Source organism: Phyllostomus hastatus, unplaced genomic scaffold, assembly GCF_019186645.2.
Source record: "Phyllostomus hastatus isolate PE091 unplaced genomic scaffold, TTU_PhHast_1.1 phas_contig_86, whole genome shotgun sequence".
Lineage (NCBI taxonomy): Eukaryota > Metazoa > Chordata > Mammalia > Chiroptera > Phyllostomidae > Phyllostomus > Phyllostomus hastatus.
The window spans coordinates 94615608-94640375 of NW_025333977.1; the positions used below are offsets into that span (position 1 = coordinate 94615608).

General features: G+C 44.0%; 3 protein-coding genes across 3 annotated transcripts; 1 reads left to right on the top strand and 2 right to left on the bottom strand.

The window, feature by feature from the left end:
- Positions 1–191: 191 nt before the first annotated feature.
- NCBP2 (nuclear cap binding protein subunit 2) lies at positions 192–9208 on the bottom strand. The gene is made up of 4 exons (XM_045851073.1): positions 9049–9208; positions 5460–5641; positions 3190–3328; positions 192–2239 (listed from the first exon to the last, which is right to left on the bottom strand). Exons 1-4 carry the CDS (start codon positions 9124–9126, stop codon positions 2168–2170), a joined length of 471 nt encoding a protein of 156 aa, XP_045707029.1. The 5' UTR covers positions 9127–9208; the 3' UTR covers positions 192–2167.
- Positions 9209–9258: 50 nt separating this feature from the next.
- On the top strand, positions 9259–10104 carry NCBP2AS2 (NCBP2 antisense 2 (head to head)). The gene has a single exon (XM_045851074.1). The coding sequence runs from the start codon at positions 9356–9358 to the stop codon at positions 9653–9655; it is 300 nt and encodes a 99-aa protein (XP_045707030.1). The 5' UTR covers positions 9259–9355; the 3' UTR covers positions 9656–10104.
- Positions 10105–10233: 129 nt separating this feature from the next.
- Positions 10234–17339, bottom strand: PIGZ (phosphatidylinositol glycan anchor biosynthesis class Z). Its single transcript, XM_045851072.1, is given in 3 exon segments — positions 10234–15053; positions 17127–17286; positions 17289–17339. Coding segments are annotated over 3 exon segments (1761 nt in total). The 3' UTR covers positions 10234–13503.
- Between the last annotated feature and the right edge of the window lie 7429 nt (positions 17340–24768).

The following is a 24768-nucleotide window of genomic DNA, read 5'->3' on the forward strand; positions in this document are numbered from 1 at the left end:
TGACAAACTGAATGTTTTAATTTAGTTAATTAGCTACATGTGGCTAGTGACTAATATATTAGGTAGCTGTCAAAATGGACATGCAAATTCTGCACATTATTTATAGAGTCCCCTAAAACACATTAAGTATTTCAGAGTAAGAGGGTTCCACTATCCCTCTTTATAGGTAAGGAAATGGGCACAGACAAGGATAAGTTGGCCCAACTTTATTGAAATTTGTTACAGAAGACACAATTCCAAATAGAACCCCTGTGTGGTTTTAAGGCCTACAGAAATCTGAGTTATGCTTTATTACAAAATAATGTAAAACACATTAGATTCAAACTGTAGTGTAAAAAGAAATTTAAAAAAATGAATAGTATGTCCTCATGGAATTAACTGCATATGGTACTAGTAGTTATAGCTGTTTTAAAAATTCAAATAACCAGCCCTGGCTGGTGTGGCTCAGTGAATTGAGCACCAGGGTACAAACCAAAGGGTCGCCAGTTTGATTCCCCATCGGGGCACATGCCTGGGTTGCAAGCCAGGTCCCCAGTAAGGGGCATGTGAGTGGCGACCACACACTGATGTTTCTTTTTCTATTTCTCCCTCCTTTCCCCTCTCTTAAAAAATAAATAAAATCTTTAAAAATTTCAAATAACCAGTTTTCATTAATGAGAAAACCTGTACTTATATAGTGTCAAAGATGCACACAATTGAGATAATTCAGCCACAAGTTTCATAAACTATAGAAAGTTTGGGGATACTCTATTGCTAGATAAAAAAACTCATGTCAGGGAAAATTATACTAGATTAGCAGTTTTAAATGAGCAACAGTTCAGTACAATGTTAGAAATCACCTCTTGCTTTATAGATGCAAAATAAATACTCTAGACTTTCCTCTCTGTGCAGACCATCATTACCAAGGTTCTGAAACTCAGTAAGCACATTAACAAAAAAAAAAAAAGACAGACTTCAACATGAGAATTAGCCAGAACACAGTTTCTGAGGGAAGCATTTCTGATCGTTTTCATTAGGCAGTCTCTCAACCTTTAAGCTTTTTTAAAACTTACTCCATTTCCGAGATCACTCTGAAAATGAAAAGAATAAACCTGATGGCCCTCTCAGCAATCTTCAACATATCAAGGCAATGTTTTAACTCATGTCCTCTGATACTTCAACCCATTTCTTAATGACACTGTCCCCCACTTCCCTTAGAGTATTCAAGGTACTCTATAATACAAATCTACTCTTTTTTTTTTTTAACCTCAGGAAAAACACATCTTTTGAAAAAAAGGTGTTTAGTAAATACTCTTCAAGTCCCAAACCTAATTTCCTGATATGTAAGCGGGTGGTATCCCCTGGGGCTGTAAGGCTTACTTTTGGACCAACTATTTAGGGAATTTTCTTAACACCTAAACTTGCATTTAGAGATTAGAATTCAACATAGAAATAAATTAAGTTGTCAATATTTGTTCCTAATTTAGAGCAAAGCTTTACAATATTGCCCTGGGTAAACCAAAAGGTCATGGGTTCAATTCCCAGTCAGTGCACATGCCTAGGTTGCAGGTTTGGTGCCTGGTTTGGAGCCATATTAGAGGCAACTAATTGATGTTTCTCTCTTACATAGATGTCCCCCCCTCCACTGCCCCCAACCCCATTCTCTCCTTTCCCTTCTCTCTAAAACCAATAGGCATGTCATCAGGTGGGAATTAAAAAAAGAAAAGCTATACAATATCACAAAAATGGATTTATTAAACTTCATCTCAAGGAAACTGAAAAGTTTTAAAATAGTAATTCCAGGCCCCAGTGTAGACCACAGACCTACTTAGACATCAATATGGCAAACAAAATTTTAATTATTTTCAGTTTTCCTAAAAGAAGTGTGTTTTGGTATATGTGTGGGTTTTTTGTTAGATCAACATTATAGATAAAATCTGTTGCCAAGGAACACAATCTTGACCTGGTAAGGAAATCATGGTAACCTGACACATGGCCAATATTCTAAGACTAGAATTAAAGGCATTCTTTTGAACTTTGTCCTTTAATAATTTTCAGAGGAAAACCATGAAGTGGGCTTCTGGCTCTCAAAGCTTGGTAAAAATAGCAGGTTTGCAGACCTTGGGTAATGTATGTGAAATTCAGCAGGCCAAAGGAGTGAATTTTTCTTGGTGGGATTCTCAACTGCTCACTGGTTTTGGGCTAGTTTTCCATAGCCTCCTCTCCCAGCATCGTAGTCCTGTCGATACTCATCTCGTACCTTAATTGAAAAGAACACAAGTTATAGTATAGAGAAGATTAGTGTAACAGATATCTCCCACAAATATGTCAAATACCTAAGCCTTTTCAGATGTCAATAATGTGAACGAACATTCAAGCAGGATATAATTTTTTAAAGCAACTAATTCAAAGTTTAACTGCCTTGCCCTGGCGGGGAGGGCTCAGTTGGAGTGTTATCTGGTAAACTGAAAGGTCGTGGGTTTGCTCCCTGGTCGGGGAGTATGTGGGAGGCAGCTGATGTTTCTCTTTCTCCCTCCTTTCCCCTCTCTCTAAATTCAATAAGCATGTCCTCGGGTGAGGATTTAAAAACAAAAGAGCTTAATTGCTGTGCAGAATTATGAGACTACCTAAAAGGGTTTTGTTTTGTTTTTACCAAGCACCAAGTACATAATCATTCATCAGCATTCAAAAGTAACACATTCCAAAGTAGTTCAACTCAGTTAATTATAAAATAAAAACAAAACTCAAATTTCAATACATTTTGTTTTTGTTCTAGACACTCTCACAAGTGGAAAATATCTAGTCCCTAGCTACAGTCCAGTAATAGCTGCTTGTGGAAATGTACAGAATATACCATTTCATTGGTTAGGGAAAAAATTTACTAATCCCAATGGGTGTTTTGAGATTCACTTCAAGCCAAAGTTACAGGCACGAAGTTATTTTCTTTAATTTTTTAAAATTTACTGATTTTTAGAGAGAGGAAGGGAGAGGGAGAAAGACGGAAACACTGATTTGTTGTTTCACTTACAAGAATCAACCAATGAATGCATAAACATGTGCCCTGACCAGGGATCAAATGTGCAACCTTGGTATATCAGGATGGTGCTCTTACCAACTGAGCTACCTGGCCAGGGCCTAAGGCACAAAGTTGTAACTCTTGTCATTAGGACTGGAATCCCAGGTAAAGGCTAAGCCCAGAGACCTGCATACCTGGCCCCCAGACCGCCCACGGCCATACTGTCTGCCCTCCTTAAAGCCTGCGTCCCAGTCTGTGCGAATGATCCGGTCATCCAGACGAGTTCCATTTATGTACCGCATGGCATTTTCTGCATCTGCTCTTGAATAGTATCTTACGTGTAAATATTAAGGAACACTACATAGCATTTCTCCAAACCTTTTTGGAAATACAGCAAGCAACAGCTAAATGAAGCTGAGTTGTTAAGAAAAAATACAAAAACTAGTCCAACCAAATGGAGTTTAAAGACAGTAATTTGGTTTGCACACGCCTGTTTGAGGTTGGTACAGAAGCACTAGAGAGTGAAATATGACACTTATCCATGGCTACAGTGGTCATGATTTCCTGAGTAATCCTGTTAATAATTATTTGGTCCTGTTCACCAAATAGTTTGTTTTGTAAAGTATAAAATATGTTTAGGGTAGGTTTAGGCCACAAAATGTACACTTATCTAAGGAATCAATAGTGTCGAAATTTGAGGCTATATATTCAAGAACAACCTTAATAAAAGGGGTCAATGGGCATATGGAATTGCCATTGTATTTCATTAAAAAGAAAGACTGAGAAATGCTGATCTAGACATTGTTTGCCTTGTCTTTAATTATAGTGGGAAACACTCGCTGAAATTCCAGTGTCTAGAACCTACAAGATGCCTAGCACATAGTGGGCATTCAATAATTTTTTGTTGATGAATGAAATGCACGCTAAAAGGGCAAACAAAATTAACAGTGCCAATGGCAGCCTCTCTTTTGGGTATTTGCCATTATGATTGTTCATCTTTGACCTGTAAGACAAAAGCAAAAATACTCTAGCTCTCAGACAGATTATGACGTACAGGGTGGATTTTCTTTGTCTTTTGTGTTTTCATTGTTCTCCCAGTCCCCTGTGAACTATCAGAGGCAAAAACAAAACAGGGGCACTCTGGTTCCTTGCATGTGAAGGGAGAATGGAAGGAAGAAGCTTGCAGAGCCCAGAAATCAGATACCAAAACCAAAAGTGGGGTTTATGGTTCAAGCTAATAGTGAGCACATTTTCTTCCTTTCCTTCTTAAGACCCATTAAAATGAGAGAAAAGAAACATACACCCAGAAAATAGAAGAGGCTATCAGCAGACTAGTGATTCAACAAAAGCCAGTGGGAGAGTGCCAATGGATGAAACAAAGTCACAGTCTGAAATACTCTAAAAAAGTTTAGAGGAGAAGACAGGAAACCCAGGAGGCTCTAAATTCATAGTTGAATAAGAAGTGAAGCTGCAAATAGGGTTTAATAAACAGTCTGTGGAAAGACTTGCTAGCAGGAAGGCATTTAATTTCAGGTAAATACAAATAAAATGACGGGGTTCTGAACGAACTGTCTGGAAGAACTAGGGCACCATCTTGATGTTAGCTGGCCAACATATAATTCTGGCATTTGGAAAACCCACATATCTGAAAGGTAAGGCAACAACTTGAGAGCAGCTCTGCCTGGGTCCACAAAATGAGCAGCCTTTTTCCTAATTGTGATTGGAAACCCAACCTTTATGGGAAATTTACAACATAAATACAAACAAACATAATTCAGGACAAAATTTTCAAAAGACATGTCAGATCAGGTCTGGGAAATTTCTCACCATATAAAACAAAATGACCACAAAAAGAAAACTATTAGGGAAAAAGATTGTAAATTTGGAAGTTCCAAATTTATAGTTTCCAGGAAGAGAATAAATGATCACAAATAGTTTTGGTTTTGACCTAGGAAAATCAAGCTATATACACCTAATATTACGTGATACATACTATAAAGTGATTTTAAAAAGAAGTAGACTTACATGTGCTAATGTGGAACAACTAAGAGGTGAAAAAAAAAATAGTGCATGCAGTATACTACCACATATCCACAGGATTTCTTTTGGAAAGACACCCAAGAGAATAACTCATTGTCTCTAGGCTTATAATGGTACAAGGATTTTATTTTCACTATACCCTTGACTTTTAAAAACACCATGAGCATATATTCTTGAAAGATTATTTTTCTTAAGTTAACTAAACAAAGAATGGATTTCAGAACAGAATATAAATGTTACTAGCTTTCACAATGTAAGTATACTCATACTGGACAGAAAGTAGGAGTAGATGGAGGAAGGAGAGAGAGAGATAAGTTTAGGAATGCTAATTAGCAAATATCCTCTTTTTTTTTTTTTAAGCAGATGACTAACTGCTCTAGATGCCACCTTCATCCAATAGCTACATCAGACAAGGGAAGGATACTCCACAAAGCAGAAACCACATGCTGTTTTCTTCATTTTATCCAGGCCCATAATGATTTTCTTTATGTCACCACTTTTGCTGAAGAGTTCATAGATTTGTTCTTCAGTTGTGTAAAAGGAAAGATTTCCAACATATAGTGTACAGCTTTTCTTCAGTAGTTTTTCCTGTTCTTCATTGTCACCCTAGAATTTCGAACAGAGAAAAAGTTAACACAATCTAAGATCCTTGCTTAAGTAGTATTGCTAATATTTGAAAACTTTTCATTAATTCTGATTCAGGAATCAGCTTCTCTCATCATCCCAATCTATGACAAAATACCTTGCCCCCCAAAAAAAAGAGGGGGGAAGAAGTATTCACCATCTATGAAACGCTTACACAAGGTCCAGGTTGTTTTTAATAGAAGGCCATGACTTGAAAGTTACATTGCACGTGACCTTCCTTTTTCTGTACCATAATGCCTGCCGTACAAGTGGCATGCCTTTTCCTGAATACTCATCCTCAGCACTGGATCCTTTTCTAATAGTCGAAGTTTAATTTCCAGACCCTGAACCAATATGTTTGAAAGGGCATTTTTAACCTTTGCAATGAAAAATAAATGGATTTGTAGAGACAGGGTACCCCTGTAACCCTCCCACAGAGAATGTTCAAAGCAACAACTGCTTAGGTAGTTTACATGCTCATATATTTTTCTCTGAGTTTAGGAGAAAATCTTTTAGCCTCCATGCTGGGGAGGGCAAGTACTGATTAAATAGAAGACCTACCAGCTGACATGTTCTCAGGCCCTCAGACCCATGTTTGGGCTCTAATACCAGCCGCACAGTGGTATTCAAACTTGGAAAGTAGCTGAGCAGAATCATGTTTAGGCCACCAGCGCACTTTCCCAAGAGGCATGGCTTTTTCATTACTGGTCTGTTTAGAATACTAATCCAGTTTCTTCACTCTGAGAATAAGACTGCATTATTCATCTCTGAATGCTTTGTGGTACAGTGCTCAGAGTAATAGGTCTTGTGCTTATGTTCAGTGGCAGATCAGAGAAACCATCTAAAGTCACATCAAAAGGAAAATGGTTAACTAAATCGTGATACCTCAATAAATAAAACTATGTAGCCCCAAGAAAAGTGTTCATCCACATATAGTGATATAGAACATTTCCATAATAGTGAGCAAAGTGAAAAAGTACAGAACAATGTGAAGGATATGCTCCAAGTTTATATCTTCAAAAGTATGAATACTCATAGATAACATAAACAAGAAAAAGGTAAGTATGTCTGACCAGTGAGAATCAAGGGACTGTAGGTCAGGGATTTCCGTGTATGCGGTCTCCATTAATTCTGAGAACTCAGTGAGGTAGGTCCTAATTTATTCTCATTTTATACCTCAGTAAAGACAGTTAAGACTTGCCCAGGGTCACACAGCTACTCTGTAGTTGTAGCTAGCATTCAAATCCAGTCTTATACCCAATCCAATACTTCCTTAAAAAGTCCCCAGGGTGCCCTGACTGGTGTGGCTCAGTGGGTCAGGCATCCTCCAGCAAACTGAAAGTCCGTAAATTCAATTCTTGGTCAGGGTACATGCCTGGGTTGCAGGCCAGGTCCCCAGCTGGGGGCCTGCAGGAGGCAACTGATCAATGCTTCTCTCCCTCTCTTCCTCCCCCTCCCTCTGAAAAATAAACAAAACCTTTAAAAACTACAAAGTCCACAAGACATTAGGTTTTTTAGAACTTTGGAATAAGACATTAGATGCACTTTATTTGTACTGCTGCTGTAATAGAATGTTTTTATTTGTTAAAATTATGGTCAGGAGGGCATTTTCTTTTTTCTTTCTACTTTACTCACACAAATAATGTCCAAACAAATAGCCTATGGCTCAACACAACTGTGTTGTACTTAAGGTATGATATTAATGTGGATTCCATTCAGGGAACATTAGAAATTCTGCATGACAGTATCTTACTACTATCAAAATAAAGCTACCGGCTTTAAAGTTCAAGGAAGAATAATAGGAAAAATTGAATCCTTTCAGTTTTGATTTTTCAGGATGCTTGAAATTCAAGATGGTTATGATGTGGAACTTTCTAAAGTAATGAGAACTCTTAAGTGACAGAAGTGAAAATCATGCCTGGCACATGGTAAACATTTAAAATCGGCTGACTGAGTAAAGGAATTTAAGATCTTCCTCTCTCTGGCCTCAAACAAAATTTCCTTTTCTTACTCTAATAACCTGTTTACACATTCCCCACGCCTACCTTCTTCAATATGTGCCCCTTTCTTGCCCAGTCACAAGGGTTATATCCCTTTTCTGAATTCTCACAGCCCATCCTCCCTTTACACTCCTCATTTCTCTCTAGGTGATGATTACCTGCCTCCATTTAAAGTCCCTCCTATGGGATTACAAGCCCTTAGGAGTGCAGAAACTGTCTTCCTTCTCTCTTGCAGGGGTGTCCAACTTTTGGCATCTCTGGGACACACAATAAATACACTGGGACACATAATCACACACACAGAACCCTCATAATGTTTTAAGTTAATTTACAATTTTGTGTTGGGCCTCATTCACAGCCATGCTGAGCTGACTGCAGGGCCACAGGTTGCACACCCTTGTAGGGTTTAGCAGGGGGCTTCAGCAACAACACTGGATAACAGTGGTTAATGAGGTTAGCTTCACCCCACCCTTTGCTGCTAGCGAATAAACCACCTTGAATATCTGTTGCTTTCTCTTTTTCCACAAAATCTATGACATAGGCCAAATTAAAATTTTCCTCTTCTGAGGCCCAGCAGTTCTGATTTTGACACGTAGAGCAGCGGTTTTCAACCCTTGTGCCACAAGAATTTTCAAAACATGCAATATCCGACCTCTTTTCCCTTAGATGATCAAATCTTTAAAAAAAAAAAAAAAGGCAACAGCCAAAACAACAAGAGCCCTAAGGTGTGAATGGGTCAAAATCATACCTACTTTTTGATAAGATCAGAAAAAAATTATTTTGGTGTGCCACGAAATTTTAGTAGCTTGTGTGCAGTGAGATGAAAAAAATTTAAAATCACTGATCTAGACACATGTGCTAAGCTGGTCCATCTCCCCACTCCTATGGCTCCCTAGGGGTGGAGACTGGGCTAAACTTTTGTCTCCCACCCACTGCGTAGAAGGAAGACCCGAAGCGCCAAAGGGCAGTTTGGCTAATCTAATCTAAACCAAAACATAATAAAAGGCCCCAGATATCAATATCTGGGTCAGGAAAGCGCCCCCACATCCTCCAGGTGTCAGAAGGACACCCCTTCCCCTCATGAGAAAGTTACCAAAGCACAGTCCAGGAAAACGTGAGCCACCACTACTGCCACTCGAACCCTTCTACACTGGCCCGGGAACAGAGAGTGGCTGCAAGGGAATGGGAGGGCGAGCCTCAAATGCGCTTTCTAGGAGAGAAGGAGAGTCAGTGATACCCAAACGCCCTTTCAGCATCCATTCCCCAGCAGGCACCGGGCCTCACTTCGCGTTTCGGGAAACCAGAGAATGGGAAACGACAGACCAGAGAAAACCAACTCTCAGCGTTCTGGCCCAGGGCCTTCCCTTCTCGAGTTTCGGCCTCCCTTACCCGGAAATGTTGGTCCCGGTACTGGCTTAGCTCCACATAGGAGTCGCTGCGCAGCGCCTTCAGGAGGCCACCGGACATAGCGCACAGATGTGGACGGTCACACCGTCACTCCGGGAACTACTAGCCTGCCGCGGAGGTGACGGAACCGGAAACGCGCGGCGGCGACTGCTGAAAGTCGTACTTTCGTCGACCAATCCCAGCGCGGCAGTGTCGTCACTGGGCGGTGCGGGTTTAGACGTGGTCCGTTACGTAGCGTCGCCGATTAGAAGCCCGGGCGGCGCGCTACGGGTTCCGGGTTGCTCCAAGGATGGTCCTACGGAGGCTCCTGGCCGTTCTGCTGCACAGCCCGCAGCTAGTAGAGCGCCTGGCCGAATCGCGGCCTATCCGGCGTGCGGCGCAGCTCACTGCCTTCGCACTACTGCAGGCCCAGCTGCGCGGCCAGGACGCGGCCCGTCGTCTGCGAGGTCTCGGGGCTGGGCCCGCGGCTTCTCTGGGCCGGCGCGCTGCCCGCTTCAGAGACACCTTCATTCAGGAGGTGCGCCGCGGCCTCCGGGAGCGCCCAGGGCCACCACCAGGTGGCCAGAGGGGCCGGGACGCAAACCACTAAACCCGGATTTGGCCGGCCGGAGATCGACTGCTTTTCCTTCTGGTCTGGACACGGGCCTGGGCGCTAAGGAGTGATCCCCGGCACTGCGCAAGGCTTCGAATCCTGACTCATTTCGGCCTGTAGAGGCCCACTTATCAGAGAACCCAGGCCAGCCAAACGGACATCCTCGGTGCAGCCCTGTGATCGGACAGGGCAGTGTGTGAAGAAATACCCCGAAGCCTAACAGAAATGGAGGTAGGCTAGACCCTGATACTGCACGTGCAGAGAACCATGGACCGTACCACAGAGCGAAAGAGTCTGCCTTCTGCGAATGGGACTAAAACTCGTGGTAGTTGCTGCTGCCTCTGCATCGATGTAGCACGGCACTGTCTGCAGATGAGATCATGGGTGGAAAGACAACTTAGCAGATGCCAAAATCCTGTGATTAAATGTGCGAGCTGAGTAATGGATATGAGTGTGGTATTTCTCTAGCAAGCTGTATTAGGATTCCTGGGCACTATAGGCCCAGGGAATGAATGGTTAACATACTGAGTGCTTACTTTGTATTGCTATTTGCTAATGCACCCTGTGTGGGTTATCTCACTTAATCCTTACAGCCACTTTCATTTCGGAAAGGGTAGGCTGCTTACAGAGCGGGATGTGAATACAGGCGTTTGACTCCAGGGCCTAAGTCCATAGCTCTCTGTAGCATTTACTCTGACCTTCAGTGCCTGCCTTCCTACTCCCCACCATCACCACTGGTTGTAAGGACTACTGCCTACCATGGAACAAGCTATCTGGATTCCTATTCACCATTTTAGAGGGTCAAGGATACAATATAAACATTATGGTGCAGCTAATGGACTCAGTAGTAGGAAAATCCATTGTATTCAGAAATGTCCTGCCATTAGAGGCTGATCACCTCTAATTAGGCTACACAGTTATTCATGCAATCTAGAAAGGTCAAAGCCAGGGGAGAAGCTTTTAGACTGATTGGTGACCAAACAGATTTATACTCTGGCTTTTCTGATAGTCACGAGGAGCTGGATAGGGCTGGAGACCTACACTGAGGATGAAGGAATGAAAGTAGCTTGTCCTCCACTTTCCTAATGGTCAAACTCCTGCTTGGCATCCCACCCTTCAGCCTTCCCATCAGAGGTACTATTTAATCCTCCCTGAGGCCAGAAGTCCAATTCCCCTAATGACAAAAATCCTGGTTTGGCATACTACCCTCTTCTCCTCTAAGAGGATATATCCTTCTTCTAGACCAGAGGCAACTCACGGGATTCTTGAAGCCTGGCAGTGGTGAGCCTGAGGAGCTTGTTCACTCTACTGTCTTGTCTGTCTCTTTGGTCTCAGTCCTATCCATTGGTCTCTGGATATCAGAACAGCACAATATTAGCATTCCTCAGCTCAAATCCCTACCTTCAACATAAACAAGCACACTCACTGTCTTTTTCTAGAAGAGACAGAAAGGGAAGAGGTGCAGGAAGCAATGAAATTTCAAGGCAAACTGGCCATTTAGAAAGGAAGGAAAGCAAGAGAAGGGAGCACTTGCTTATTTTTTGTGGAAGGAGTATTTAAGAACTTTAAGTTCCTTCCATTTCTGTAGAAGGCGTCTGAGAGTAGAGAGAAAACTGTCCTTTCTGCTCCAACCAGAGATCATTGGGATGTCTCCCCACATCATTATAAAAACCTCAGTGTTTGTATTAGTGGCTTGCCTTCTCACCAATTACCTTACTACTAAAGAAACAGACCAAATCCTCCCAACCCCGACAACAGCCTCCCAGCGTGCCATTCAAGCTCTCCTAAGCTCTGCCAGAGAGGGAAGCAGCTCACCCCCTCATTCTGCAGACCCTGCAGTGCAGGGCAATTTCAGCTCACCTTTTGATGCCACACAGATACATTTTAATGACAAATTTAATAGAGCTCAGACCACCACAATCTACACCAACAGTTTTTCCAGGGAATTCTGAGGTTGTGGACTCAATTGGGAAAGGGAAGAGGCAGAAGCCGGAGGAGTTTGGGATCCTAGTGTCTTGGGTGTCTCTGACATGGCACTTGGTTTTATATCTATGGACAGAAATGCCATTTTAGGCTGCAAAATAAATATGTGCTTATCATTTGCCAGAGATGATACCTTAGGGGTAGGAAGACAAGTCAAGATGTTTGTAGCAGAAACATAAACTACAAGAATAATGAATTGCTACGAATGAGTCTCTAGAGTTTAAAGGAAGCAAATGTCCAATAGTGTTCTAGAGCCAGTTTGTGCTGCTTCATGAGAGTAGATCCTTGGTATCTCCTCCCAGCTTGGAATTCAGTAACATCAATTTAGTAGTTTGAAATAGCCGTGTGAGAGTATTTACACCACAGAAATAGGCAAATGCTAAAATTGCAGGGGGGTGGGGGGTTGCCCCAGAAAACAGGTTGCTACACATTTACCAGCCTACCAATGAATTTCCTCTTCCTAGGATTGGAGTCATGAGAAAGGTATGGCACTAAGACCCTAACAGCAGTCACAGAACAGCATGCCTGTGAGGGGTGTAGCTTTAAGATTACACAAGGCTTTAGCCAGCAAAAGGCAAGACTAGGAAAGGACTCAGGTTTGGTCATTTGTATAGGTTTGGTGTCCTGCTCTGTGCTGACCTCCAGCTCACTGGTCTCTGTGGCCCTGTTGCCTCTTGTTCTCATAAGATGGCAGAGGTGTGAGGTGGGAGAATAAGGACAGGTGTAGTACCACAGCTCCTCATGTCCCCAGTGGACTGGGTAGAGAGTACCTGTGTTGGGAGCAGCATGCTCAGGGGTATGATAGCTTCCATCAAAGCAGCACGTGTTGGTTTGGCATGGGGTCCGCTCTCTATCCTGTGAAGAGGGGTTTTAGACAAGGCCTTTGAGCTTGGGAAGAACCAGATCACATTTAAGAAGAAAGGCTTCTGGGAGCACCAGGTTGTCAGGTGCTGCTAGAAGCTGACTATTGTGTGTCCTCCACTCTGAGTGTGGTGGGCTCAGGAGGAAAAATGATTCTTAAAGGAAGAATGATCCTTTATCCAGGAGGATGATCCTTAAAGGATGACAGGCCAAAGTGTCCCACTGCCATTGATGGAGAGGAGTAGAAGGCAGTGGAAAGAAATATTCCAAATCTTTTTTTTTTTTTTTAGTAATAGCCAAACACTAAGGCAGCAGGCATAAAAGTACAATTAATTACACCACCACACCTACTTCTATGCTTAAAGATCATGGGAGAGACATGCCTATCTAGCCAGGGGACATGTGTTGCAGACCCAGGAATGACAGACACAGTGTTAGCTGGCAGACACCTCAGAGATCCTCTGATCCATTGTACAGGTTGGGAAACTGAGGCTGGGTAAGGGAAGAAGCTTTCTTAAGATCACAGAGCCAGTGAGTGTCAGACCAGGGATTAGAACTCAGGTCCCTTGAATCTGAGCTTCCTACTCTCTCTACATTCCCACTGCCTCCTTCTAGGTGTCTAGGAAGCCAAAAGGTTGTCATGGCAGCAAGAGGTAAGGCATCCTGAAGATTTGGAGGTCATTGAGGAATGTCATTAGCACATGATTGTCTCTTCACAACCAGATGCTACCATATATTTAAAACAGCACAGTGGCTAGAAGGAATAGGGCAGGAACCACTGGGGGCCATTGGTTATACCAGGTTCTTTAGGGACCTTGACCAGTCAGATCTTTGGTCTTTGAGGGGAAAAGGATGTCAGATTACCCAGAAGGTAAAACAGCTGAGGGCTGTGTAGGAAAGGCAGTGGTGGGAGTTCTGGAAGGGAAAGGAAAGGAATGGAAGAGACTCAGGGCTCTGTCCCAGCCCAGCTACCTACACAGAAGGTGGAGTGGTGCCTTCACCTATGGCAGTAGATTTTCTGTCGTGTTGTCAGGCTTCTCTCCTAGCTCCAGGATGTGAAGGCTGAGATGGTCCCTCCAAGCCCCACTCAGCAGGGAGGACAGGGCTGGTGGGTCCTCAAGGGTCAAGTGGGGAAACACAAGTGTCTCACTCTTGAGGGGAAAACTGCACTTCTCCATGGCAGGCCTGGTGGTGCCAGGAGTCACCACAAAAAGGCGGCAGAGCCACTGTCCACCAGCCACCTGGCAGGCTGGTTGTCTGGTGAAGTTGTTCAGTGCTTGGCACAGTACCCAGTCCTCGGTCCCACCCAGGTCCACCACCTCCACAGGTGATCCCAGACCTGAGATATGTAGGAGGTGTCGGGGAGGCATGTAGGTGTGGGTGAAGAGGAGTGTGTAGTGGGTAGGTACACTTGGGAGCACAGGTGCATGAACCACCCGCTCCAGGTGTTCCAGGCCAGGTACTAGACCCCCCTGGTGCAGGCAGCCAAAGAAGAGGGCACCCAGAACATTGAAGAGGACCAGGGTGCCCTTGTAGGGCACAGGTTGGGTCTGTGGACTACAAAGCAGGACCAAGGGGACCAGAAGGGGGATCAGGAACCGAGCCTCCTGGTGGCTAAAAGCAGACAGCAGGGCCAGGGGCAGGAAGTAGAAGAGCAGGAGGTGAGACCTGGGGCTGGACAGTAGACTCTGGGCATCTGGCACCCTCCGAAAGCCTGTTTGTACAAAGGCCTGGAGGCAGGCTTGCAGCTCTTGCCACCCAGCCTGCAGGGCCTGGGCATGCAGCGTCCCAAAAAGCAGAAAGCCATTGACTGCCAGGTGAGTGAGCCGAAAATGTGTGCCATGCTTCACCAGGTTTTGAGGATCCAGGTTGTAGTGTAAGAAATTGGCAGGCGTCAGGACAAGGACCCTGGATCTAGAGGGAGTGGAGAAATACCAGCTATCCACAGCCACAAACACTGATGCGGTGAGGATTGATCCTGGGAGGAGCCCCAGGGCTTCCTTGGTCAGTGACTTGAAGGCAGGGTTCGTGGCTCTGCAAATGCCCCAGAGAAAGATGGGGATCAGAGCAAAGGCCAGAAAGGTGGGCCGGTTGAAGAAGCCAGCCGCCACGATACTGCCGAGAAGCCAGCTGTGCCACCACGGAGCAGGTTCTTTGGTTGTGGGGCTCCAAGCTACACGGGAGGATACCAGTACCAGCAGCCATGCAAAGAGCAGTCCCTCGATGGCATTGGAGAAGGTCCTTGTATAGAAGACCAGGGTGACGTAGGAACCAGACAGCAGGACCAGGGCATTCCAGCGCTCTGCCCTCCACAGTGGGGCCAGGTGGTACACAGCCACATCCAGAGCAAAGGAGAGGGCAGTGAGGAGGAGCCGGGGTGCCACCAGCAGCACGTAGCCACTCACTGGGATGGGCCACAGTCCCAACTCTCCCCAGAGCCTGAGCAGCCAGAAAGCAGAGCCAGAGGTCAGCAGTGGGAAGACCACGGTGCGGCAGGAGCTGCTGGGCTGAAACTCCCAAGGCCGGGCAGCCTCTATGCCCAGGATGTCCTCTGTAGAGAGAGAAGCAGAGGCGAACCAGTTCCAAGCTCAGGGAATACAGTAAACAAAATTCTAGGATGGCTCCAAGATATTTGAGCCCTCTAATGCTGACTTCCTGTATAACCCCTGGGACTGTGAAAATGATGGGTTTCACTCTTGTGATTAGGTTATGACCCAGGGGACAGCTGACCATAAGATACAGAGATAACCCAGATGGGCCTGAAATAATCACATGAGCCCTCTAAAAGTAGTGTTTTCTCCAGCTGGTGACAGAAAAGGACATCAGAGATTCAAACCATTAAAAGGATTTGATGCACCATTGCTGTCTTAAGATGGAGGGAGCCATTGGCGAGGCACACGGTAGCCTCTAAGAGCTGAGAGCAGCCCCTGGGTGACAGCCAGCAGGGAACGGGGACTTTAGTCACATAGCCAAAATAAACCAAATTCTTCCAATAAGAAGAATGAGCTTAGAAAGCAGATTTCCCACCCCCCAGAGCTTCAGACAAGAACTCAGCCCAGTCTATACTTTGATTTCAGTCTTGTGCTGCCCTAAGAAGAGAGCCCATGCCTGACTTCTAACCAACAGAACTGTGAACTAACAGTTTCAAGTTGCTAGGTTTGTGGTGATTTATTAGGCAGCAATAGAAATGAATACAGGAGAGTTCGGCCCTACCTGTGGAGGGAGCAGGAGAAACTCTGCCGGGGACATAAGGTGACAATGTGCCCTGGACAGGGTGTATGGGGAGGAGCAGGGAGAGGTTCCAATCCTTTCCTCAGATTTAAAGTCTCCAAAGTCAGAGTCAAAAACACATCTCTGTAATTATGATTCTTACCCAGAATAGGCAGTGTGAGGAGGTGGAAGGGAATGAGCAATTGTGGCTATGGTCAAAAGTGACTTTAGTTTTGTCTACATTTAAATTTTTTATAAGAAGAATATATTCAAGCAGTACTTAGGTAATTAAAAGGATACTTGTCAGCCGGCCCTGGTTTGTGACCCTGTGCTCCAGTGTCCCAGAGCTCTGAGGGGTGAGGATTAAGGAAACAAACTTTTAATTTCTGCATCTCAGCTCCACCCCATAACTTCTCATCTTTATAACATTGCTGGTTTTAGGGCTATTTGTTTCCCCTACTTATTCCTTCAGCCTTATAGCCACTTTCTCTACGTCACAAGGTGAAAGGGGAACAGAAAATCTAGAGTCAGATCAACCTGGCTGCTTTTTACTGCCTCTGGTTTTAAAAGTATAGAAAAGAAGACTGGACCTTTCAAGTTAAATCCACTTGTTGAGGTCTGTGGCAGAAATAGCTGAATGTCTTCCGAATATCCATTCCCTCCTTATTCCTTAGTCTGTTTAGTGGGATGTTTGGTCAGTTATAAAGACTATAATGTTCAGCTTCCTTTGCAGCGAGGAGTGGCCATGTGATACATTCTGACTAATGGAATAGCAATGGGCAAAAGGTATGCAACTTTCAAAAATGCCATAGAAGAGAGCAGGCATGCCCATTTCTTCTCCAGTGGCTGGAAAGACTTGGTTTAGAGTTGATGGCTGGAGCTCAAGCAGCCATCTTCAACCATGAGGAGGAAGCCATGTGCCCAAAACACATCTGAAAAGGCTCAAGGTCACTAGCAACTATCCTCATGATATGTCCTATACCGCCTAGCAGGTAAGTTCTAACAAGTGAGCATTCCAGGTCTGGGTTCCCTGAGCCCTCATGTAAATCTACAGAGGAAAAGTTACATTAGTTCAGATTACAACCCTGTGTAAGTTTTCCCAATCACCGGGCAAGCCCAACACAAATCCTTCCATTGAGCAATACAAAACAATTTTTCCTCCAAATAACCTGTACTGTTGGTCTAAGTTGGAAAACATCAATAAGGCTGGCATTTCATTAGTTACATCCAGAAGGTCAATGTTACCACTCAGGAAGGAAATTCGAAGTCTCCACTCCCAAGTTCTTATTCCAGAGAGCCTCATGGACTTACTGCTCATCTGCACAGATATGTTTCTCCCTCCCCACTAAATATGCAGTCAGCTCTAACCCAAACTTTGCTGCAATTTATCTTAACCATGCATGGGGTCCTTTACCTGCCATGACCTCAGGTGACTGGAAGAACTCATCTGGGTGCACATAGCCTGTCTGTGGAAGGAGACACCACAGCAGGCGGAGCAGGCTGAGGCTGCCCCATAGCACCCTAGATGCCATCTTCAGATCCAATTTCTTCCAAGACACTGGGCCAAGAGCCTTCTGAATGACCTCTGAGCTACTTCAGGTGCTGTTCTGGATCCACAGATCTGCATCTGCTAACCATAACATTTGTTATTATCATGTAATTTATGATCTGTTCAATCATTTGAACAAACTCAAAATGGATCTATGTACTATTAAAATGATAACAATAACAGCTGCTATTTATTAAGTGCCTATTAAGTGCCAGAAAGATTACATGCATATCTCATTTAAATTTTTCCAGTCAGGGGCAGTGGGTCTCATCTCCTTTTTACAGATGGGATAACTGAGACCCCCGTTGAGTAACCTGATTACTTGATAATCATATTTGCCAGCATGACATTTTGCTAAGCGTCTAAATATAACATTTGCAATTAGGATTAGGGTGCCCTTCAAATCTAGGTCTCACAGCCCCAACCCTGTTCACAGCTCCTGTCTGTAGGCAAGCATGGCAGCCTGTCCCTTGCAGTTCTGAAAACAAACTTGGGAACCTCAATGGATCCCACCCAATTCCCTGCAGGAATGCACCACATTCCACTCTGTTGTCTCCAGTCACTCCCTCCAACTTTCACACACCCTGAAACCTACCCTTTAGAAACTTATGGGAACTTACTGCTAGGGTCTGAATGTCTGGGTCTCTCCCCTCACATTCATGTGTTGAAATCTTAATGCATGATGTAATGGTATCGGGAAGTGGGGGCTTTTGGGAGATGTTTAGGTTATGAGGGTGGAGCCCTCATGAATCATAGTGTTTCTATAAATGAGCCTCCGCAGTGCCCCTTCACCCCTGCCCACCATGTGAGGACACAGCCAGAAGCCACTGGCTGTGAACCAGGAAGTGGTCCTTCAACATGCTACTGCCTTGGGCCAGCCACTTACATCCCTAAACCTCAGGTTCCTCGTTGAGAAAGGCAGATGACAGTACCAACCTCATGGGGTCGAAGGAGAATTAAAGAGCTATCACACGGAGGGCACATAGTGTGCAGAGCTTGCAGCGATCAATCTGAGGTTACCGTTACTACTTTTTTAGTGGAGGCATAAGTAATAAAGCCCTGGCTGCTTCAGACACTCTAGGAGATCCCCAAAGTAGCACGTCCACTGATGTGCTATGAAAATAAACAGGATTTGGTTCCATCCAGTTGCCTAGATACATTCATGCATGTGTTTCAAACTTTTCTTTAAGAACAGAACTTTTAGTCCTGGCTGGGCAGCTCAGTTGGTTAGAGAGTCGTCCAATACTCCCAGGTTTCAGGTTCAATCTGCAGGCAGGGCACATACAAGAAACAACCAATGCATGCATAAATAAGTAGAACAAAAAATTAATGTTTCTCTCTCTCTCAAGATTAATAAATAAAAATATATACTAAAAAATAGAACAGAACTTTTATTCCATGATGAGAATTAAAATACCAAATCCACTGTGCCGATTGGGAACACAGACCCAGCCTGCCCTGTACTGATGTGGGTAGTTACGAACAAGCCTGGGTTCTGAGTCTGCAATGTTTTCCCTCTGCAGCGACAGAAGAAATTCAGCAAGGGGACATCTGTTAATTTTTTAAAAAAGATTTTATTTATTTATTTATTTTTAGAGAGAAGGAAAAGGAGGCACAAAGAAAGGGAGAGAAACATTGATGTGCGAGAGATACATCTATTGGTTGCCTCTCACATGCCACCAACTATTGACCTGACCCACAACCCAGGCATGTGCCCTGATTGGGAATCTAATAGGTGACCTTTTGGTTTGCAGGCCAGCACTCAATCCAGGGAGCCACACCAATCAGGGCAGAACATCTGTTTAGTGTCCACCATCTATTCCCTTTTCCAGGTAGTCAGAATTCCCACTGAGAACTACATGCATCACCCACTACCAGCAATTTTCAGTATTAAAATCATGACAGAGACCTTAATTAACCTGGACAGAAATCAGGACTGGTGGAGGAGATCTTCAGTGGCCCAGCTGGTTAGCATGTGGTACTTACACAGCAGGTATGTGTTTTTCATGCATGTTGTCTGCACATTCTGGATTAGAATCCATCCCCTCCCCCACAAAAAAAACCCATTTTGGTGATAGAATACTTAGTTGACATCAGCTATATGGCCTGGGATTTGGTCCCATCCTTAAACCCAGGAATAAACCTTGAGTGGTTTAAGGCAAATAACATTTCCCACCCCATTGGGCACACTGTGGGCATGTGACAAGCGGGTCAGAGCAGAGGAACTAGGAAAAGTACATTCTGGTAAAGGTGTGAGGACTCATAAGAATTTTAATTTCATAATTTGTGGTCTAATACTGGGATTTTTTCAGCTGAGCTCTGAAGGTGCTTGCAGAAGGTAACTTTGCCTTTTGGGCTCCAGAACTGCCCCCCTGTGCTGATTGTACTGTCTGATAAATTGTACTCTGTGCATCACTGTTTTAAAAAGTATTCCTTGTGCTACCCTGACCAGTGTGGCTCAGTTGGTTGGTTGTCGTCCCACAAAGCGGAAGGTGGCCATTTCAGTTCCCAGTCACTGCACATGCCTGGGTTGTGGGTTGGATCCCCAGTCAACATCCTTCATGAGAGGACAAAGCCTGGACCGACAAGAGGGAACCGACAGATGTTTCTCTCTTACATCGATGTTTCTTTCCCTCTCTTTCTTCCTTTCCCTCTCTCTAAAAGTAAATGAATAAAATCTTTTAAAATATTTAAAAAATATTCTCTGTACTGATTGCGTGATTAAAGACAACTTTTTTGTTCTACGGGCCTACAGGCTGAAACTAGGACTTGATAAGTGTTTAATCATATATTACTCATTGTTCTCATCTCAGAACCACATTTGCTTAATTACTGAGTCAGCTAGTCATTAAAGGTCCATTTGCCCCCACCAATCAGAAAACAACTGATGTAAGGTTATGATGTCTTGTTTTCCCTAGCAATCCATCTCTAATCAACAGCTCCTTGAATTTTAGCCTTTATAAACCATGCTGTACTCTCTCCACTTTGGAACACATTCTCAGTTCAGACTGAGGACTACTGCAAATCGTTATTGAATAAACTCTTTACATTTCTTTAAAAAGGTACCCCCCGACATTTGTTTACATGAAGGTCATGGCCTTTCTGTTCACTGACAGACTTGGTGGGTGTGTTGCTGAGAAATGTGTTCTCTGGACCATTCTGGGAAGGGCAAGCAGGTCTTACACAATAATTTCACTCTCACATTCCAATCTCATATCCCCTGGATTTCTGTCCATATAAATTGGGGAAACTCACTCAGTCCTTTGGGTGGATAGCAAACTTCCGTGTGCGTTACACTTTGTACCTTCCCTTTAGGCACCTGCCGGACTTCAGTCTAGAAGCAAAGGAGGGTATTAGGGTGGGTCCTGAGGAGAATCAGAATTGTCTTGCAAATTAACTGCCTCACGGGAGGCCATTACCATTTCCAAAGGCAATGCAGGGTTGCACTCCTCAGATGCTGTGGAAAAACTGCTTTTGTTTGTAAAAAAAGACTCATCAGAATTTAGGGACTCAACATCCTTCATGAGAGGACAAAGCCTGGACCATTTGCTGTATTCTGAGCTTATGTCCACAGGACTGTAAAATTACTGGAAAAGCTAGAACAGAACGTGACTAACCGCTCCCCACAGCCACAGGCAAAAGATGACATTGGAGCAAACTGCAGCTTCTGAAACCTCCTATGTTAAAATGCCCTTAACAGCCCAGTGGCTATACAACACCAACCCCACCCTTTATAAGCCAATAAAGGCTTAAAACCCTAAACTCTCAGAGCCAGCATATTTCTCCACTCCCAGTCCCCTTCCTCTCTTAGAAAGTGCACAAACTTTGTTCTCTGCATTTTCCTCTCTGAATTCTTTCACAGCCCTCCTTAATGACCACTCTAGCACCCCAGCTCTGTCAGTCTTCTCACATGTCCCCATTCCCACTTTCATGATCCCATTTCCTCCCAATTAAATGCCCTCACTTAAAGAGTGATCATCCTTTGAGGCTGAAAATTCAGTTTGTATTGTAATTTAGCCACTCACAGGATGAGATTCTGGGTTTATTTTTTAGCATTTCAGTCCTGCAGGCAATAGGAGATAAGGGTCTCTTTCAGGGCAGACACTGAAGTTTTCAGGTCATTTAAAAATTATTTTTTATTTGTTGATTTGAGAGAGAGGAAGGGATGGAGGAAGGAAGGAATAGAGAAAGAGAGAGGGACAGAAACATTGACTTCTGTATATACCCTAACTGGGGATTGAACCCACGACCTTGGTGTATGGGAATGACATTTTATCCAACTGAACTACCTAGCCAGGGCAATGAGAGAATTTTTTTTTTTAAGATTTTATTTCTTTATTTTTAGAGAGGGGAAGGGAGGGAGGAAGAGAGGGAGAGAAACATCAATGTGTGGTGCCTCTCAAGTGCTCCCTACTGAGGACCTGGCCTGCAACCCAGGCATGTGCCCTGACTGGGAATTGAACCAGTGACCCTTTGGTTCAAAGGCCAGTGCCCAATCCACTGAACCACATGAGCCAGGGCTCTTTTTTGTTGTTGTTGTTTAATATAATTTATTGGTTATGAGGCAGGAGGTAGTCAGGAAGGAAGCTCCCGAGGCCCGGCAGGACTGAGGTAGAAAACACCTATACATGACAAAGACCCCCTAAGACAGGTTGTTCCTGTTTTCTGGGACAACTCTGAATCATAGAATGCGCCTGCGCGCTACCCCTGATTCATTATAATATCATTATAATGAAATAACATTGTGGGACTCCCTTCTCCAGTAGCCAATCAAGAAAGTCATGGGAAACCACGCATGCGCAGTAGCTTTGAAATCCAACTCCTTGTACCTGCACAGGAAAAGCCCGCCAAAGACTAGCAGGGGGGCTTCTGCCCCTATAAGAATAGAATCCCCCAGCCCACGGGCCCCTTTTTTTTTCCTCTGCTCAGAGCTGGCTCACTCCCGTGTCCTGTGGTGTGTACTATCACTTAATAAACCTCCCCTCTTTCTTTATGCTATAAACTTTGTGTGTTCGGTTCAATTCTTTGTTCTCGATCACTAAGAACCTGGTTACCTGTGCACACCTGTGCACACCTGTGACAGTTATGCTATTGATAGGGGACTTAAGACTTGGAAAATTTTAGCTTAAGGTAAATAGCCATAAATCTAGCAAGTAATGTGTATGTTAAGGTTTTGTTTCAGAAACTGCAGATAAAGCCCATCCTGGTGCCTGGGAAAAGCAGCCGACCTCCTGGGGGCGCTGGCTAGAGATTACTGCCTGGAGACCTCTGTACCAGGAAGAAGCAGGCGACTACCCCTCCCCCTTGGAGACAGCTAACGGCTCAGGACAGGAATGTGGCAGCTGCTGAATCAAAGTCTTCACCGCACCCTGATTGTCCTCCCCCACCCCCCTTATAAAAGATCTGGCCAGGAAAGAGAAGGGAAGATGGTTTGTTAGGGTGTGAATCTGCCATCTTCTCGGATTACCGGCCATCTGAACAAGGCGCCCATAAAAGATTGAATCGCTGTCATTGCTTATTGCATTTGGTAGTGACAGGCAGCCCGAATGCCGGTATTTTTTCCGGTTACACTATTACAGTTGTCCCATTTTTTTCTCCCCTTTATCCGCCTCTGCCCTGCACTCCCACTCCCTCCAGCATTCCCCCCACCCTTAGTTCATGTCTATCGGTCGTACATATAAGTTCTTTAGCTTCTCCATTTCCTATACTATTCTTAACCTTCCCCCATCTATTTTGTACCTACCATTTATGATTCTTATTCCCTGTACCTTTCCCCCACCATTCTATCCTCACTCCCTGCTGATAACCCTCCTTGTGATCTCCACTTCTGTGATTCTGTTCCTGTTCTAGTTGTTTGTTTAGTTTGTTTTTGTTTTGTTTTGTTTTGTTTTTAGGTTCAGTTGTTGATAGTTGTGAGTTTGTTGTTATTTTACTGTTCATAATTGTGTTCTTTTTCTTAGATAAGTTCCTTTAACATTTCATATAATAAGGGCTTAGTGATGATGAACTCCTTTAACTTGACCTTATCTGGGGAGCACTTTATCTGCCCTTCCATTCTAAATGATAGCTTTGCTGGATAGACTCTATCCCATAGAGGAATCTTGGATGCAGGTCTTTGCCTTTCATGACTTTGAATACTCCTTTCCAGACTTCTTGCTTGCAAGGTTTCTTTTGAGAAATCAGCTGATAGTCTTATGGGAACTCCTTTGTAGGAAACTCTCCTTTTCTCTTGCTGCTGTTAAGATTCTCTCCTTATCTCTAATCTTGGGTAATGTAATTATGATGTGTCTTGGTGTGTGCGTCCTTGGGTCCAACTACTCTGGGACTCTCTGAGCTTCCTGGAAGTCTATTTCCTTTCCCAGATTGGGGAAGTTCTCCTTCATTATGTTTTCAAATAAGTTTTCAATTTCTTGCTCTTTCTCTTCTCCTTCTGGCACCCCTATGATTCAGATGTTGGAACTTTTAAAGTTGTCCTGGAGCTTCCTAAGCCTCTTCATTTCTTTGAATTCTTTTCTCTTCATCCTGTTCTGGTCGAATGTTTATTTCCTCCTTCTGGTCCAAACTGTTGATTTGAGTCCCAGTTTCCTTCCCTTCCCTGTTGGTTTCCTGTATATGTTTCTTTATTTCACTTTGCATAGCTTTCACTTTTTCCTCTATTTTGCGACCATATTCAACAATTTCTGTGAGCATCCTGATCACCAGTGTTTTGAACTCTGCATCTGATAGTTTGTCTTTCTCTTTGTTGCTTAGTTCTATTTTTCGAGCTTTGATCTATTCTTTCATTTGGGCCATATTTCTTTGTTTTGGTGCAACTATTATGTTGCAAGAGGTGGAGCCTTAGGTATTTGCCAGGATGGGCAACCCATGTTGCCGTGTCATGGTGTGGGGGAGGGGTCAGAGAGGGAACAATGCTGCTGGCTTGGCTCTTGCCCTGTTTTCAGTTACTTTCCCCAATATCCACAAGCAGATTGTGCCCTTTCAGGTGCTGATTCCTGGGTGGGTGGGCTTGTGTACATTCTAGGATCCAGTGGGCCTTCCCAGTGGACTCTCTTATGAGTTTGGGGGTTTCTCCCTCCACCACAATCCCCACAGATTTTTATAGCCAGAGGTTTTTGAGGCTTTGTTTCCTGCACTGGAACCCTGGGTTGCATGGTCTTGCTCCCTAGTTGTTCCTCCTGGCTTATTCTTACATGAATGTGGGATATCTCCAGTCTACCAGTCACTGCCTCGCCTACCTGGTTCACCAGCAGCAGCCTTATGCAAGTCCTTGCTGCCCTGGCTTCCTGTCTCCGCCCCTCCTACCAGTCTAGATGAATGTTTCTTCTTCAACTTCTTATTTGTCTGACTTCCATATAGTTCGATTTTCTGGCAGCTCTGGTTGTTTTGTGTTTTTAAATTGGTTGTTGTCCTCTTTTGGTTGTGCAAGGAAGTGAAGCATATCTATGTATACCTCCATCTTGGCCAGGAGTCAAGATAATTCTTTATGTAACTCATTGATGACTTGCTT